Genomic DNA, 16,081 nt, shown 5'->3' on the forward strand with positions numbered 1-16,081 from the left:
AGTGGGGGCTGGCACCCTTGGGTGCCCCTGCGATGAGTGTCCCCAGGGTGGGTGCCCCCAGCAGCTGCCTGACCCCGAGGTGGGGATGTGGGGACATGGTGGGACCAGGTGGGCTGAGGAGACAGGGCTGCAGGGGGCAGGGGGCAGCAGGCAGGGGAAGGGAAGCAGGTGGCACAGGGCAGGGGCACAGGCTGGCATAGGGTGCATGGCATGGCACAGGATGGCAATGCTATGCCTCACAGTGTGATGCTGTGCTGTGTGATGTGGTGCCATACGGTGCGGTGTGGCACAGCGTGGTGCCATGCGGTGCAGTGCAGTGCCATGTGGTGCCATGGGGGCAGAGCAGGTCCCCCAGGACCCCTTTTCCCATGCTCTCTGGGTGTTGGCATTGATGTTGGCACTGGTGCGTCACCAGCTAAAGCCCCCACTGCCGGGGAAGCCAAGGCGCCCCGTGCCATCCCGCTCTCCCCCTGCGCCCGCAGAAGTCCCGTGGGGCACACGATCCCCGTGGGGCGCGTGGTCCCCGTGGGGGCCCTGCAGCGTCTCGTGTGGAGGGGGCGAGCGGCTGCGCCGGCGGCGGTGCCAGCAGCCGATGTGCCCAGGGCTGGGCCTGGAGAGCCAGATCTGCAACACTCAGGTGTGCCGGGGTGAGTGCCGGCCCCCGCCCTGCCCCACACCCCAGCCCCGCAGCGCAGCCCCCCAGCCCTGCGGTGCTGAGCCCGGTGCTGGTGCAGAGGCGGGCTGCCCGGCGGGACGGCTGTACCGCGAGTGCCAGCGCGGCGAGGGCTGCCCCTACAGCTGTGCCCAGCTGGCTGGCCAGGTGGGCTGCGTCTGGGGGGGCTGCCAAGAGGGCTGCCACTGCCCCCCCGGCACCTACCTGCACCACGGTGCCTGCCTCTCGGTGAGCCCCTGCACCCCAAGGTGCTGCTCCCCCAATCCAGGCCCCCTTTGTGAGGAGACCCCCGGGTGCTGCCTCCTCCTGCGCTGGGCTGGGGGGTGCTTGTCCCTGCTCACCTGGGGGAACCCAGATGGGAAGCTCCCAGAGTGCTGGGTGTTCCTTGGGGTGGTGCGTGCTGCTTGGGATGGTGAGAGCTCTGTGGGATGGTGGGTGGTTCTCTGGGTAGTGGGGACTCCCCGGATCCATGGGTGCTCCCCAGGGAGATGGGGGGTCCTTGGGATGGTGGGTGGTCCCCAGGATGTTGGGTGCTCCCTGGGTCCATGGGTGCTCCCCAGCGTAATGGGGGCTCCATGGAGCCGTGGGTGCTCTCCAGGGTGGTGGGGGTTCCCCAAGGTGGTGGGTGGTCCCTGGGGCGATGGGTGCTCCCTGGGACTTTGGGTGCAATGCAGGAGTGTCCCTGCGTGCTGACGGCGGAGCTCCTGCGGGAGCTGCAGAACGGTTCTGCCACCCCCCCGGCCCCCCCTGGCCTGGGCACCCACAGTCCCCCACTCATGCCGGGCCAGGAGCTGCCCCCGGGCAGCACCATCTTCTTGGGCTGCACCAACTGGTGAGTGCCCCGCACCTGCTGCCTGTCCCTGTGACCCAACGCCTGCCCCACGGCCCCTCCCTGACGCCGCCCCCCCGCAGCACCTGCCTGCACGGCCGCCTGCGCTGCTCGGAGCCGGGGTGCCGGCGGGACGGGGGGTTCGGGCCCTGGGGCCCCTGGAGCCCCTGCTCCCCCAGCTGCGGGGGGCGAGGGCTGACGATCCGCCAGCGCGGCTGCACCGCCCCCCCGCCCGCCAACGGGGGCCAGGACTGTGTGGGACCCCGCACCGACAGCAAGTACTGCCAGAGCCCCGACTGCCCCGGTGGGTCACAGTCCTGTCCCTGTCCCTTCTGCTGCGGGTCACAGTGCTGTCCCCATCCCCTCTGCTGTGGGTCACAGCCTCCTCCTCGTCCCCTCTGTCCCACGGGGTCGTGGGTCCCACCGCCCCCGCCCGGCGGGGCTGGATCCTCCCCAGGCGTGGAGGTCGGGAGGGTAGGGGGGTGTCATCATGCTTGATCTCCCCCCACAGTGGTGACCGTCCCCACACCGGAGCCCAGCCCCACTGTCCCAGGTGAGGGCTGCGCAGGGAGGGGGACACCCCCTTGGGACCCCCGACTCGGAGGGATCCAGGATTTCGGGGGGACTCATGCTCTTGGTTCACGGGGGGGCTTCATCCCGGCGCAGGTGCTGAGGAAGAGGAGGGTTTCGGCCCCTGGTCCCCCTGGACCCCCTGCTCCAAGACCTGCACCCTCCCCGAAGCGCCGGCCACCAAGAGCCGCAGCCGCTCCTGCCGCGGGGCCGGGGGCTGCCGGGGGGAGAGCGCCCAGCAGTGGGTCTGCAACCTGCCCCACTGCGCAGGTGAGGCTGGGGGGTCCCCCTGCCAGCGCTGGGGGCGCTGCCAGGCTGTGGGTGCCATCGCCGCTGTCCCCACAGCTGTCCCCCCCTGCCCGGACGGGCGCTGCGCTGGCCAGGACTGCTGGTGGACGCCGTGGGGGCCGTGGGGCGGCTGCTCCCGCAGCTGCGGGGGGGGGCAGCAGCTCCGCCTGCGCGCCTACAGCCCACCCGGGCCTGGGGGCCAATGGTGCCCCGACATCCTCAGCGCAAACAGCCAGAGCCGCGTCTGCAACCTCCAGGCCTGCAAGGGTGGGGAGCCGGAGGGGCAGCATGGGGGGGTGTGTGGACCTAGGGAGGGCAGCGGGGGGGGCTGGGGACAGCATGGGGGACCCAGGGGAGCTGGTTGGGGGGCTTGAGGAGGGGAGCTTGGGGGGCTGGCTGGGGGTCGATGGGTGGAACTCGGGAGGGCGGTCTGGGCAGAGTCCCCCGTTTGATGCCCTCTCGGCACATGGCAGTGGACGGCGCCTGGTCAGCCTGGAGCCCCTGGTCGCGATGTGATCGGACGTGCGGGGGGGGGCGCTCCATCCGCAGCCGCTCCTGCACCCGCCCCCCCCCGAAAAACGGGGGGCAGCACTGCCCCGGCGAGAGGCACCACCTGCGCCTCTGCAACCCCCAGCCCTGCGGTACGGCACGGGGAGCTTGGGGGCGCATGGAGGGACCCGGGAGGGCATGGGGTGCATGAGGGGCTTCGGGAGGGCACAGGGGACACGGGGGGCTTGGGGGACCTGGGAGGGCACGGGGAGCAGCAGGGGGGGACCTGGGCGACCTGGGAAGGCACAGAGGGCTTGGGGGCCACGGAGAGCTGAGGGGGGATCGGGGTCACCGGGACGCTGGTGGCCGTGCTTTGCAGGGAGGGGCTGCCCGCCCGGCATGGCGCTGGTGGCCTGTGCCAACCGCTGCCCGCGGCACTGCCGGGACCTGCAGGAGGGTCTGGCCTGCGGGCAGGACGAGCGCTGCCAGCCCGGCTGCCGCTGCCCCAACGGTGAGTCCTGCCTGTGCCTGCAGCCCCTGTGACCCCCCCGAATGGCGGGGTGCTGGGGGGGTCAGGTGTCCCCCCCCGGGCAGAGCTGGGGGTGCCTGTGTGTTCTGCGGGAGCAGATGTGCGTGCATGTCTGCACACCCATGTACATGCACACATGTGCCCCGGGGTGGTCCCTGTCCCACACCCTGCCACCAAACCCCGCCCCGTCCCCACAGGCACCCTGGAGCAGGACGGCGGCTGCGTGCCCCCCACCCACTGCGAGTGCACGGACGCGGAGGGGCACAGCTGGGTGCCCGGGAGCCGTCACCACGACGGCTGCGAGAGCTGCACCTGCAGCGGGGGCCGCTTGTACTGCGCCCGCCAGGGCTGCCCCCCGGCCCCCTGCAGCTGGAGCCGCTGGAGCCCCTGGGCACCCTGCGGCGTCACCTGCGGGGACGGGCAGCAGACCCGCTTCAGGTGACATGGCACCTGGGGGGGCTGTGCGGGGCACACAGCACCCAGGGGACATACATGGCACCCCGGGGACACAGGGTGGCTGCAGGGAGGGATATGGCACCCAGGGACAGGCTACGGGGGGGACGTGTCACCTGAGGGACACACACAGCACCCAGGGACAGGCTGGGCGGGGGGGGCGAGGGACAGAGCACCCAGGGAACGTGGCGTCCGGGGGGAACACACAGCACCCAGGGGACACACATGGCACTCAGGGGACTTACAGAGCACCCAAGGGACACAGCACCCATGTGGGGCTGCAGGACGGGATACAGCACCCAGGGACAGGCTGGGGGGGAAACACACAGCACCCAGGGAACATGGCACCCAGGAGGGGACACACAACACCCAGGGGACACAGCACTCAGGGGACGTGGCACCTGGGGATGAGCTGCGGTGGGTGCCAGCCAGACCCCTGCCCTCCCAGCCCCCCGTGTCCCTCCGTGTGCCCCCCAGGACCTCCAGCCCGGACTCAGGGGACGGCGAGTGCGAGGGGCCGCAGGAGCAGAACCGGGGCTGCACGGGGGGGCCCTGCCCGCCCCTCTGCCTGCAGGCGGGCAGCGAGAGGCGCCTGGGGGACAGCTGGCTGCAGGGCGAGTGCCACCGATGGTCAGTGCCGGGGACAGGGGAGCCGGGAGCCCAGCTGCACCCCCAAACCCACCCATCCTGTGCCCCTCCCGCAGCACCTGCACCCCCGAGGGCACCCAGTGCCAGGACATCTCGTGTGACAGTGAGTACCCACTCGTGTCCCCCCGCCATGGCACCCACCCCGCGAAGACTGACGCAAATCCCCTGGGACCCCCAAACCTCGTGGACGGGCCCGGGTCAGGATGGAGGGGACCCCGGGCACCGCTCCATGTCACGGCGGTGATTTTGGTGTGCTGTGTCCCCAGGGTCGGGCGGCTGCGTCTGGGGCCCCTGGAGCCCCTGCTCCCGCTCCTGCGGCACCGGCCTGGCCGCCCGGGAGGCTGCCTGCCCCTGCGCGCCCCCTGGCTCCCCCGGTGCCGCCTGCAACCACAGCCACAGCCCGCACCGGGAGCTGGGGGCCTGTTACCTGCGCCCCTGCCCAGGTAGGGGGCCGGGGTGGCCAGGCTGGGGAATCAGTGGGGTCCCTGCCGCCGTCACCCCGTCCCCTGCCTGCCCGCAGCCGCCTGTCCCTGGAGCCCCTGGAGCCCCTGGAGCCGCTGCTCCTGCCAGGCCCCGCGGCAGCACCGGCACCGGCAGGGACCTGCCGGCTGCGCCGGGCTCGACGTGCAGAGCCGCCCCTGCAACACCTCGAGGTGCTCTGGTGAGCGACAGGGCTGCGACGGCCCCGCTGCCTGCACCCTGCCCGTCTCCTGCGCCCCGCCGCCTGCACCCTGCTCGTCCCCTGCGCCCCGCCGCCTGCACCCTGCCTATCCCCTGCGCCCCGCTACCTGCACCCTGCCTGTCCCCTGCGTCCCGCTGCCTGCACCCTGCCTGTCCCCTGCGTCCCGCTGCCTGCAACCTGCGCGTCCTGTACGTTAGCTACTTCCTGCCCTGTCCTTGCACACCTGGGATCTCCCTGCCCGTCCCTGCTTGTCTCCTGTGCTGCCTGTCCCCTCCCCGTCCCAGGCGCTGCCTGGGGTGCCCCTACCCGTGTCGGGGCTCCTGCCTGACCCGTCTCCCCCGCAGAGACCAGCTGTGCCCCCCCCTTCCAGTACCAGCCCTGCGGCCCCCCCTGCGAGCGGCTCTGCTCCAGCCTGCAGCATCCCGAGTTCTGTCCACAGCCGCCTCCCTGCTTGCCCGGCTGCGCCTGCCCGCAGGCAAGAGTGGGCAGGGGGGCGCAGGAGGCTCTGGCACTGGGGAGGGGCTCTGGAGGGGGCCTCCCTGGGGATGGGGACGGGGACAGTCCCACCGGGGCGGGGGCAAGACCTGGGTGCTACCGTCCAGTTGGCACTGCAGAGGCAGGGCGGTGGGGGTGCAGGGGGGGAACCTGCCAACCCCACCATGGTCCCCTGTCCTGGCAGGGGCTGCTGGAGCAGGCTGGGGGCTGCGTGCCCCCCGCGCAGTGCGGCTGCCTGCACCCCGGCGGGCCGGGCGGCCCCCAGCCCCTGGCTGCTGGCGACACGGTGCTCCTGGGCTGCAAGGAGTGGTGAGCGGGGCCGCGGGGGCAGTCCCACACGAGGGGCGGGCGGGGGGCACACCAGGGCGGTGGGTGCTCACCCACTGTTCTCCTCCAGCGTGTGCCAGAACGGGACCCTGCGGTGCAGCAGCGAGGGCTGCCAGGGTGAGTGCGGAACCCCCGCACCGCAGAGCCCCCGCGGTCGGCAGCAGCTCCCCAGCCTGGCCCCAGCCTCCCTGGCCCTTCTCTCTGCTCAGGGCCGTCCCCGCGGGGTGGGCACCTCTCTGCCCACTGCCCGGCCCACGCGGGTGGGGGCTGCCCCCTCTCCGTCCCCCCGGCTGCGGGTTTCCCAGAGGCTCTATGTCCCCCCAGGGCTGCTGCCGCTGAGCCCCTGGTCGGAGTGGTCACCCTGTGGCCCCTGCCTGCCCCTGCCCGCGCTCGGCTCCACCACCCTCGCCCAGCTGCTGGCCCCGCCGGCGGAGGGGACACCAGCAGAGGGAACGCTGGCGGGGGGGACACCGGCAGGGGTCCCAGCCCTGGCCGCGGTGCAGCATCGGTACCGAACCTGCCTGGACCCCCAGACCGGGCTGCCCTGGGCCGGCGACAAGGCCGCCTGCTCGGCCCAGCTGCGGCAGGACCGGCTCTGCCCGGAGCCCCACGTCTGCCAAGGTACCGGGGGGCTGCAGGGTGCCGTGGACACCGGGATGGGACGGGGGTGCCCCGCGGGGCAGGTGACGCCCGTGTCCCGCAGACCCCTGCCTCTGGAACTCCTGGGGGCCTTGGGGGCCCTGCCGGGACCCCTGCAGCGGGGGCTTCCGCCTGCGGCAGCGCCAGCCCCAGCAGCCGGCGGGCAGCCGGCTGTGCCGCGGTGCCCACTCCCAGACCGAGAGCTGCAACACCGACGTCTGCCCAGGTAACTCCTACCCGGCACCCCCGCGTCCCTGTGCACCGTGGAGGGGGCGCGGTGGGTGCCGTGTCCCTGTGCACTCTGACACCCGCCCCGCGCCCAGGGGAGACGTGTGGGGAGCGGGGCCGGGTCTTCGCGTCCTGCGCCGACGGCTGCCCCCGCGCCTGCGCCGACCTCTGGCCCCACGTCCAGTGTCTGCAGGGGCCCTGCAAGCCGGGTACGTGCTCCCCGCCGCTGCATCTCCCACCATGTAGCACAGCCCCCTGCCCCACACCCCATCGCAGCCGTGACGTTCCCTGCCCCACAGCTCCGGCTGCACCTTGGCACATGGGTGCACCCACACCCTGTCCCGCCGCCCACTGGGGGCTCAGGACCACGCGCAGCACGCATGGGTGCAGACCTGCTCCTCTCTGCCCCCGCAGGGTGCCGCTGCCCCCCGGGGCAGCTGCTGCAGGACGGGGAGTGCGTGCCCGTTGCCGAATGCCGCTGCGGGCTGCCCGCTGCCAACAGCAGCCGGGAGCTCCGGCCGGGACAGGCGGCCGAGCTGGACTGTCACAACTGGTGAGTGCCGTGGGGAGGACGCGGTGGCAGGACAGGGACAGCCGCGCCCCATGGCACAGCCTGGGGGTGGGATGCTGATGCCAACGTCCCTCCTGGTGCAGCACCTGCAAGAACGGGACCTTCGCATGCCCAGCCCTAGCGTGTTCCTCCTACGGACCCTGGTCGCCGTGGGGACCCTGCTCCCGCAGCTGCGGCGGCGGTAACACGACCCGGCACCGTGGCTGCCAGGAGAGCGCCGGTGGGGTGCCCTGCGGTGCTGCCGGCACGGAGGAGACGGCTGAGTGCAACCCAGAGCCTTGCCCTGGTGAGTGCCACCGCGGCGGGACGGCGGGACGGTGACACGATGCTGAGCCCGCGCTGCCCCCGCAGCCAGCTGCCGGCTGAGCCCCTGGTCCCCGTGGAGCCCCTGCAGTGCCAGCTGCGGCGGGGGCACCTCCGAGCGGCGCCGGGAGCTGCTGCCGGGGCCGGGGCCCCGGGAGGAACCGTGTCCCCTCCAGCCGCTGCTGCTGCATCGCGTCTGCAACGCCCGCAACTGCTCACCGGGTAGGGGGGGTCTCAGCCGGGCTGGGGTTGGCCTTTGGGGTGCCAGGGAGCTGCAGCTTTGCCGGCTGTGCCGCAGGACGGGGGGGCTCCGTGCTGCAGTCACCCCCTCCTCACCCCGCAGAGTGCCCCAGCGGGCAGGTTTACGGGGACTGTGCCAACGCCTGTCCCCGTGTCTGCGCGCACCTCCACCTGGGGACACAGTGTCTGCCGGAGACATGCCAGCCTGGCTGCGCCTGCCCGCTCGGCCAGGTATGGCTGGGCTCCCCGAGCCTCCCCTGCAGCCCCCAGGGATCCCACTGCCACCCAGGGAGGGGACATTCCTGGTCACCGCCAGGTGCCCCACAGGTTCTGCAGGATGGGGTCTGTGTCCCCCCCGAGTTGTGCCGCTGCCGGCTTCCCCCCACCCTGCCCGGGGCCCGTAACCTCTCGCAGGCGCAGCAGCAACAGGAACACGCCCCGGGCAGCCGCCTCCAGCACCGCTGCAACACCTGGTGGGTGCCGCAGCCCATGGCGACACCCTGCGGCGGGTCACCCCATGCGGGTGGCTGAGCCGGGGTGCTGGGAGCTCAGCGGGGGCTGGCTGGGCTCTGACCCCTCCTTCTCTCTGCAGCGTCTGCATCCGCGGTGCCTTCAACTGCTCCCAGGACGACTGTGATGGTGAGAGATTCTCGACCCTGTCCCGTAGTCCCCACACCGCAGCCACCAGTTCTCACCCCGTCCCCACAGTGGACTGCCTCTGGTCCCCGTGGTCCCCCTGGTCCCCCTGCTCGGTGACATGCGGGGTAGGCGAGCGGCTCTCCCACCGGCTCCCGCTCCAGCAGCGCCTCTATGAGGGGGCAGAGTGCCTGGGCCCCCCCACCCGCCGGACCCCATGCAGCCTCCCCGACTGCCGTGAGTCCCCCCGCAGTCCCTCAACCCCGGGAGCTGGCAAGGGAGGGGACAGAACTGTCACCTGCAGGGTGCTAGCCCAGGGCGGAGGCAACAATCCTTGCCTCCTGCGCCGCGGTGGTGCCAGTGCCGGTGATGGTGACAATGCCGTGTCCTGTGGCACGTGCAGCCTGTCCCACGGGCGAGCGCTGGCAGGAACCCAGCACACCGGTCAGCTGCGAGCAGAGCTGCCAGGACATCTCCAGCGAGCTGCCGCACAACTGCAGCGCGTCCCTGTCCCCCGGCTGCGCCTGCCGGCACGGCCACTACCGCAACAGCGCCGGCCACTGCGTCCCAGCCGCACTCTGCGAATGCTGGCACCGGGGGCAGCTGCACCAGGTGAGCGGCGCCAGGGGGTGCCCCTTGTGCTGGGGGGTGTCCCGTTGCACCGCCGCCGGGCTGAGCCGTGTCTCCCCGTCGGGCAGGCTGGCAGCGAGTGGCAGGACGAGTGCAAGACGTGCCGCTGCATCGACGGGCAGGCTGCCTGCACCGCCGGCTGCACCCCCCTCAGCTGCCCCGAGGTGCGGGGGGCTTGGGGTTGGGGGCGCTTTGGGGGGGAAGGAAGGGATCACTTGGAGGGGGCACTCGTGGGGAGGGGCACATGTGGGCAGGGGGCGTGTGCGGGCTGGGGTTCCGTGGGCAGGGGGCACATGTGGGCGGGGAATGAGGGCACCGTCTCGGCAGGGCGCGGTGAAGGTTCGGGAGCCGGGCAGCTGCTGCCCCGTCTGCCGGGAGGAGTGGCCGGGTAAGGTCCCCGCGGCCCGTGGCGGGGCTGGGCACCCTCGGGACCCGCGGCCTCGGCCCCACGCTGCTGGGGAGACGTTGGGGCAGCGCGGGCAGCACGGGCAGCACCAGCACCGTGTCCTCCCGTTGCAGAGGAGCCGTCCTCCATGTGCCGGCGCCTCACCGAGCTGCGCACCATCGCCAAGGGGCCCTGCGCCCTGCCCGCCGTCGAGGTCAGCTACTGCGCCGGGCGCTGCCGCTCCCGCACCAGCGTCACCCCCGAGGTCAGCACCGGGGGTCTCGGCCGGGCTCTGCCCGGGGCTGGGGGGCAGCAGCAGGGGGGCTGCCCGGTGTCGCCCCCCCAGCAGCCGCGCGTCCCTCGGGCAGGAGCCGTACCTGCAGAGCCTCTGCGAGTGCTGCAGCTACCGCCTGGACCCCGCCAGCCCCGTCCGCGTCCTGCAGCTGCCCTGCCCCGGCGGGCGGGCCGAGCCCGTGGTGCTGCCCGTCATCCACAGCTGCCAGTGCAGCAGCTGCCAGGGTGAGCGGGGGGGCCGAGGTGGGGCAGGACCGCCCAGGGCCGCAAGATCCCGAGTCCCTCTCACCCCCTCTCCTGCAGGCGGGGATTTCTCCCGGCGCTGAGCATCCCCCCGGCCGGACGCCCCCCCCAACCCCAGTGGCGGCCCCGCCGGCATGCTCCGGTTCTCCAGGCCCTGTCCCGATCTGCAATAAACCTGCGGGAGCAGCCCCCGTGTCCGGCCCCGGGAGGGGCTGGGGGGGGACCGGGTGGTGCGGAAACCTTGGGAGGGACCGGGAAGGGCTTGGGAGGGACCAGAGATACTCCGAGAATGACCGAGAAGGACTGGAAGAGGACCGAAGGGGACGGGGGCGGGACGGGGCGGAGGGACACCAGAGGGGACCGGGGAGGGCTTGCGCGGACCGGGACAAGCCGGGGACAACCTGGGAGGGACCGGGAAGGGCTCATGGTGGGAGGCGGGAGGGGTGGGAAAGGGCTCGGGGTGGACCGGGAAGAGCTCAAGAGAGACCAGAAGGGACTGGGAAGGAGTTGCTGCTGTAGCCCCCCGCCCCCACCGCAGCCCCCAAACACCCACCTGGCCCAGGTCTCTGGTGCCCCTGGCACACCCCGGAGGGGTCTGGTACAACCCAGACCGAGCGGGACTTGCTGCTCGTTTCGCTTCAGCGCTGCGGGAATGGGGACGGTGCTGCCAGGGCTTTAGCACGGAGCTCTAGGGAAGAGAAATCCAAAAGCAACGGAAATGCAGCAGCTTCTGTCCATCCCTCTGTCCCTCCGCAGCGTCTCCCAGCAGTGCAGGGCAGGCTCTGGGCTGGGGCCGCGTCTCCTGCGCACCCTGCAGCCTCGCTCGGGCCGAGGGGCCTTGGGGCTGGGCCAGCTGCCGCCTGTGCAACAGCTGTGCACATCTGCATGGACGGCACGGGCATCCCCCGGGCTTCCTCAGCCCCTACACACACGGAGATGCTGGTGTCTGTTCTACAACCGGCTCTGAGATCTCCCCCGGCACCCCCACACACAAACCTGCCCACGGCGGCCGAGCCTAGCGAGAGGTGCTGACACGGGCAGTCTGCGGGGACGTGGGACACGAGACGTGGGCGTGTGCTGGGGGGCCACAGGGATGGGCTCTCTGAACAACCCGGAGACACTGACTCCAAAGCGTGACAAGGCTGAGAGGCTCCGAGACAGAGACATCAGGAATGGGGATGCGGGTGTAGGAAGCGACTGTCTTGCCAGTAGAACAGGCCCAGGCATGACTGCTCAGCAAAACGGAGTGTCTTAAAGGTTTTGCCAAAGCGGGTGTTCAACCTAACGGTAAGCACACACTGAAGAGGGCAAAAAGCGGCTGTTGATATTCCCCCAATCCCAGCCGCAAGTTCCCTCCCCTGCTCCCCATTGGCTGGGTACAGGGTTGGCACATTACGCGATGCTTCCCCATGTCCTGCCTCAGTTTACCTGTCTCACCACTCCGGTTCTAATGACCCTCAACTGCTGAGTCAGGGTGCCTGTGGCATTCAGAGTTAATCCATCCCTCATCCCCTCTGGTGGGACAGGACACCTGTGAGGAGCAGAACCATCTCCACACAGGCAGTTACTCAGCAGAGCTCACGGCAGCTCCCCCAGGCCATCACATTCATGAACAAAGCGCTTGGCTCGCAGCCGAATCGCACACAGAGGGAAAGGTCTGCACGGGCCCCCCCGCACCCACCGCTGATGGGGCTTCAGCTGCTGTTCCGCTGCCCTGGGGGTCTCCTAACAGGAGTTCTTGGCCCGGCTGCAGCTCAGGCCGTTCCCTCCTGTGGACTCTGCAGCCAAGCGCTGCTGCTCTGGCTGGGGCGGCCGAGCGCAGCCGCCCCAGGAGCGGAACAGCCCGCGGTGCGGTGCGAGCGCCGCCCAGCGGGACCGAGCGCGCCCTGTGGCACCGACGCTGTTTGCAGCCCAAAGCCAAAGCGCAGCCCCAGCCCAGCTGGGCTGGAGCCTTGAGCTGCATCCCAGCCAGGAGCGGGACATCAGCCTGTCCTGGGCTGGGCTGGGCCAGAGGGAATGGCCGACAAGCCGGTCGGGGGCACTCCTGCTCGGCAAAGACAAAGCACCCGTGGCATTGCTTTTGCTCAGGGACCTGCGGGCACTTGGCAGGTGACGCAGAGGATGGGCAAGGCGCTGTGTGCCCGTGCTGCTTTAGGCTGGACGGAACCCATTCTCCTTTCCGTGAACGCTCCTTTCAGTTACGTTTCTTCCTCAGAACTGCCCGTTCTGAACTTGGCCACGTTTCGTCAGGCAGCGTCTCTCCCGGAACTGATCACGCTCGGTGTTCAGAGCTGCTCCTAAGGCACCGGCAAGAACGGTGTGCAGAAAGGGCGCTGCTTTTCTCTCTCCCACCAGACCGCGAGGGCGCTGCTCAGCTGCCGCTGTTCCGCCGGTGAGAGGGCGGAAAAGGGCCGCGCCTGCGGGGAGGAGCGGACAGCACAGGTGGGCCCCGAGTGGCCAATGAGCGTCCCACGCCACGCACGGCAGACTCAGTATAAAGCTGAGGACGTGGGGTGCCGCGCTCTCTTTGTTGGCGGCCGGTGTCCCCGGAGGCCTCTGGCCGTTCTTTGCCGTGCGCTCCCGATCCGCGCGTCGGGGAATCCGGTCCGGGAGCTGCCGGCGGCTGCGCTGGAGCGTCAGCGCTGCGGCCCCCGGGGCTGAGGCTGCGGTGCGGCCGGAGCGGGCTCGGGGCGGTGGGTGTCGGCCGGGGGTGTCCCGCTCCCGTCCCGCTCTCGTCCCGTTCCGGTCCCCTCAGCAGCGCTGCCGTTTCTCTGCTCCTTCGGCGGCGGGGGCTGAGCCGCGGCAGAGCCCGATGAGGAGCGGGAGCCCGCCGGGCCCCGGGGAGCAGAGCGAGGCCCCCGGGGGGAGCCCGTTGGCGTGGGCGCCAGCTCGGGGCTGTCCCCAAGCTGCGGCGCTGGCGCTGGGGCGGCCAGGAGAGAGGGGGGCAAGCGGGGAGAGCCCCGCCGTGCTCGTGGCGCTGCCGGTGCCGGGCCAGGCAGCGCCCCCCAGTCCTGCCTGAGCCGGGTGTGCTTGTGGCTGCAGATGGCGGTGACGTTCGAGGACGTGGCCCTCTACTTCTCCCCCGAGGAGTGGGCAGAGCTGGCGGGCTGGCAGCGGCGGCTCTACCGGGAGGTGATGCTGGACAACTGCGAGCTGGTGGCCTCGCTGGGTGAGGACTCTCTCTGGCGCTGTGGGGCTGGGCTGGAGGTGGAATGGAGCTCTTTAGCTGAGCCGGAGCCTTGGAAGGGCAAATGCAGCTGTTGCGGTTGCTGCCCGAGCGCTGGTGTGGTGGTTGCGATGGCAGGTTTGGCCCTGCCAGGCAGCGTCCTGGAGAGCGGTCCTGGGAGAGGGGCTGGGATGGGCTGGGATGGGATGGGATGGGATGGGATGGGGTATTTGAGTGGCAGTGCGGGAGAGGGGGCTTGTGTGTGTGCCCCGCACAGGCTGGGCCGCCGTCAAGCCCGAGATCATCTGCAAGCTGGAGCGAGAAGAGGCGCCGTGCGTGCCAGACCCCCCCGGGGTGCGGCGGGGGCAGCAGAGCCCTGGGCCAGGTGGGTATTTGGGGGCTGCGGTGGGGGTGGGGGGTTCCAGCAGCACCGTCCCCTTGGCCCCAGATGCTCGGTGCCCGGTGCTGCCCGGTGAGGTCTGTGTGCCGTGCCACGGTGCAGGGAGCTGCTGCCCCGTCAGCTGTGTCCTGCAGCCAGGAAGGGTGGGGGCTGGCGGGTGCCTGTGCCATTGCCCATGGGGAGGGGTCCCACGTGCCTGTCCCGGCCCCAGCACTGACCCGGCCTCTCCTCCCCAGCAGCTGATGATGTCCAGGCGCAGCAGGAGGCCGAGTCTGTCCATGAGCAGATTCCGGCCCCCGCTGCCCTGCTCCCGGGGGTGCACGAGCCGGGTGGGATGCAGGGAGGCCCATCAGGGCAGCCCCTCCTGGAACCCCGGCCACTGGAGCAGAATTCCACCACGTGCTCTGAGTGCGACAAGAGCTTCAAGCACCGGGCAGCGCTGGCCGTGCACATGCGGAGCCACAGGGGCGAGCGGCCCTTCAGCTGCACCGACTGCGGCAAGAGCTTCAACCGCAAAGATCAACTGCTGAGCCACCAGCGCGTCCACACTGGGGAGAAGCCCTTTGCCTGCAGCCACTGTGGCAAGAGCTTCAGGGAGAAGATCAACTTGATCATCCACCAGCACATCCACACTGGGGAGCGCCCCTTTGCTTGTGCCCACTGCCCCAAGCCCTTCATGAGCAAGAGGAATCTCACCAACCACCAGTGTGTCCACAGCAGGGAGAAGCCCTTCACCTGCAGTGAGTGCGGCAAGAGCTTCAGCTGGAAGAGCAACCTGTACAGGCACCAGCGCATCCAGGGCCATAAGAGACCTTCAGCTGCCCCGAGTGACATTCAGGGGACAGGCTAACAAGGGGCACTGCTGGGGGTGTTGAGCACAGGCCACCTGGTCAGGAGGAGGAAGCTGAGGAGGCTTCCTACAGCCAGCTGGAAGTGGCCTCATGGTCACATGCCCTGGGTCTATGGGATTGGTACTAATTGGTACTAATGAAACATTACTAAGGCATGTAGCCACTGCATATTAATTGTTATAACCTTTGTCTTCTTTACCCTTTGGGTCTCTGGTCTGTGTGTGAAAAGACCTCAGAGCTCATCCAGTCCAACCCTTGGTCCAACTCCAGTCTGTTTACTAGATCATGGCACTAAGTGCCGTGTCCAATCTCAGTTTAAAAACCTCCAGGACGGTGAGTCCAGCACCTCCCTGGGCAGCCATTCCAATCCTGACCACTCTCTCTGCACAGAATTGCTTTCTCATCTCCAGCCTCAATTTCCCCTGGCAGAGTTGAAGCCCATGGCCCCTTGTCCTATTGCTGATGCCTGGGAGAAGAGCCCAATCCCCACCTGGCTAGAACTGCCCTTCAGGTAGTTCTAGAGAGTGCTGAGCTCAGCTCTAAGCCTCCTCTTCTCCAGACTAAACAACCCCAGCTCCCTCAGCCTCTCCCCATGGGTCTTATGTTCAAGTCCCTTCCCCAGTCTTGTTGCTCTTCTCTGGACCCGCTCCAGCACTTCAATCTCTTTCCTGACCTGAGGGGCCCAGAACTGAACACAACACTCCAGGTGTGGCCTCCCCAATGCAGAGCACAGGGGAAGGATCACTGCCCTTGTCCTGCTGACCACGCTGGTTTGGATACAGGACAGGACACCATTGGCCTTCTTGGCCACCTGGGCACAGTGTTGGCTCATGTTGAGCTTCCCATCCATTAGTCCCCCCAGGTCCCTTTCTGCCACTCTGTGCCCAGCCTGGAGCGCTCAGGGGGTTGTTGTGACCAAAGTGCAGCACCCAGCACTTGGCCTTATTGAACTTCATCCCATTGGAACCAGCCCATTTTTCCAGTCTATCCAGATCCCTCTGCAGAGCCCTCCTGCCTTCCAGCAGGTCGACACTCCCTCCCAACTTGGTGTCATCAGCAAATTTGCTGATGATGGTCTCAATCCCCTCATCTAAATCGTCAATAAAGATGTTAAACAGGACCGGACCCAACCCTGACCCCTGGGGACACCACTAGTGCCTGGCCGCCAGCTGGATGCAGCCCCATTCACCAGCACTCTCTGGGCCCGGCCCTCCAGCCAGTTCTTAACCCAGCAGAGAGTGCACTTGTCCAAGCCATGGGCTACCAGCTTTTGCAAGAGTATATTATGGGAGACAGTGTCAAAGGCCTTGCTGAAGTCCAGATAGACCACATCCACGGCTTTCCCCTCATCCACCAGCTGGGTCACCTGATCATAAAAGGAGATCAGGTTGGTCAGACAGGACCTGCCCCTCCTAAACCCATGCTGGCTGGGTCTGATCCCTTGTCCATCCTGAAGGTGCTGTGTGATTCCATTCAGGATGATCTGCTCCACAACCCTGCCAGGCACCGAGC

The 16,081-nt window shown here is 69.5% G+C and overlaps 2 protein-coding genes across 6 annotated transcripts in view; both read left to right on the plus strand.

Moving 5' to 3' along the window:
• The window catches only part of LOC102084983 (SCO-spondin), a 29,804-nt gene extending 19,443 nt beyond the window's left edge, over nt 1-10,361 (plus strand). Inside the window, 33 exon segments of the mRNA XM_065055223.1 lie at nt 293-647; nt 735-901; nt 1,348-1,505; nt 1,586-1,806; nt 2,014-2,055; nt 2,169-2,342; nt 2,418-2,627; nt 2,834-3,001; nt 3,229-3,360; nt 3,576-3,816; nt 4,309-4,461; nt 4,536-4,582; nt 4,746-4,922; nt 5,000-5,140; nt 5,506-5,965; nt 6,054-6,100; nt 6,308-6,369; nt 6,433-6,604; nt 6,687-6,848; nt 6,946-7,059; nt 7,265-7,403; nt 7,505-7,707; nt 7,773-7,946; nt 8,068-8,195; nt 8,292-8,437; nt 8,557-8,603; nt 8,673-8,837; nt 9,004-9,212; nt 9,299-9,394; nt 9,558-9,618; nt 9,750-9,880; nt 9,984-10,134; nt 10,213-10,361. Coding sequence (XP_064911295.1) covers nt 293-647; nt 735-901; nt 1,348-1,505; nt 1,586-1,806; nt 2,014-2,055; nt 2,169-2,342; nt 2,418-2,627; nt 2,834-3,001; nt 3,229-3,360; nt 3,576-3,816; nt 4,309-4,461; nt 4,536-4,582; nt 4,746-4,922; nt 5,000-5,140; nt 5,506-5,965; nt 6,054-6,100; nt 6,308-6,369; nt 6,433-6,604; nt 6,687-6,848; nt 6,946-7,059; nt 7,265-7,403; nt 7,505-7,707; nt 7,773-7,946; nt 8,068-8,195; nt 8,292-8,437; nt 8,557-8,603; nt 8,673-8,837; nt 9,004-9,212; nt 9,299-9,394; nt 9,558-9,618; nt 9,750-9,880; nt 9,984-10,134; nt 10,213-10,235 — 5,076 coding nt within the window. The 3' untranslated portion in view covers nt 10,236-10,361.
• Nucleotides 10,362-12,014: 1,653 nt separating this feature from the next.
• On the plus strand, nt 12,015-14,743 carry LOC135578775 (zinc finger protein 773-like). Of its 5 annotated transcripts, none has more exons than XM_065055065.1 (4): nt 12,015-12,594; nt 13,195-13,321; nt 13,596-13,703; nt 13,955-14,743. In XM_065055065.1, exons 2-4 carry the CDS (start codon nt 13,195-13,197, stop codon nt 14,566-14,568), a joined length of 849 nt encoding a protein of 282 aa, XP_064911137.1. In that variant the 5' UTR covers nt 12,015-12,594; the 3' UTR covers nt 14,569-14,743. The 5 variants fall into 5 exon arrangements, with proteins under 5 accessions (XP_064911137.1, XP_064911138.1, XP_064911140.1 ...); XM_065055066.1 differs by having other exon boundaries at nt 12,015-12,544; XM_065055068.1 differs by having other exon boundaries at nt 12,019-12,594; nt 13,958-14,743.
• The last annotated feature ends 1,338 nt before the right edge of the window (nt 14,744-16,081 follow it).

Source organism: Columba livia, chromosome 2 (assembly GCF_036013475.1).
Source record: "Columba livia isolate bColLiv1 breed racing homer chromosome 2, bColLiv1.pat.W.v2, whole genome shotgun sequence".
NCBI lineage: Eukaryota > Metazoa > Chordata > Aves > Columbiformes > Columbidae > Columba > Columba livia.

Coding starts and splice junctions, on each gene's coding strand:
- LOC135578775 (XM_065055065.1), top strand. CDS start 13,195: ATGGCGGTGACGTTCGAGGACGTGGCCCTCTACTTCTCCCCCGAGGAG. Junction 13,322..13,595: donor CGAGCTGGTGGCCTCGCTGG/GTGAGGACTCTC, acceptor TGCCCCGCACAG/GCTGGGCCGCCGTCAAGCCC. Junction 13,704..13,954: donor GCAGCAGAGCCCTGGGCCAG/GTGGGTATTTGG, acceptor TCTCCTCCCCAG/CAGCTGATGATGTCCAGGCG.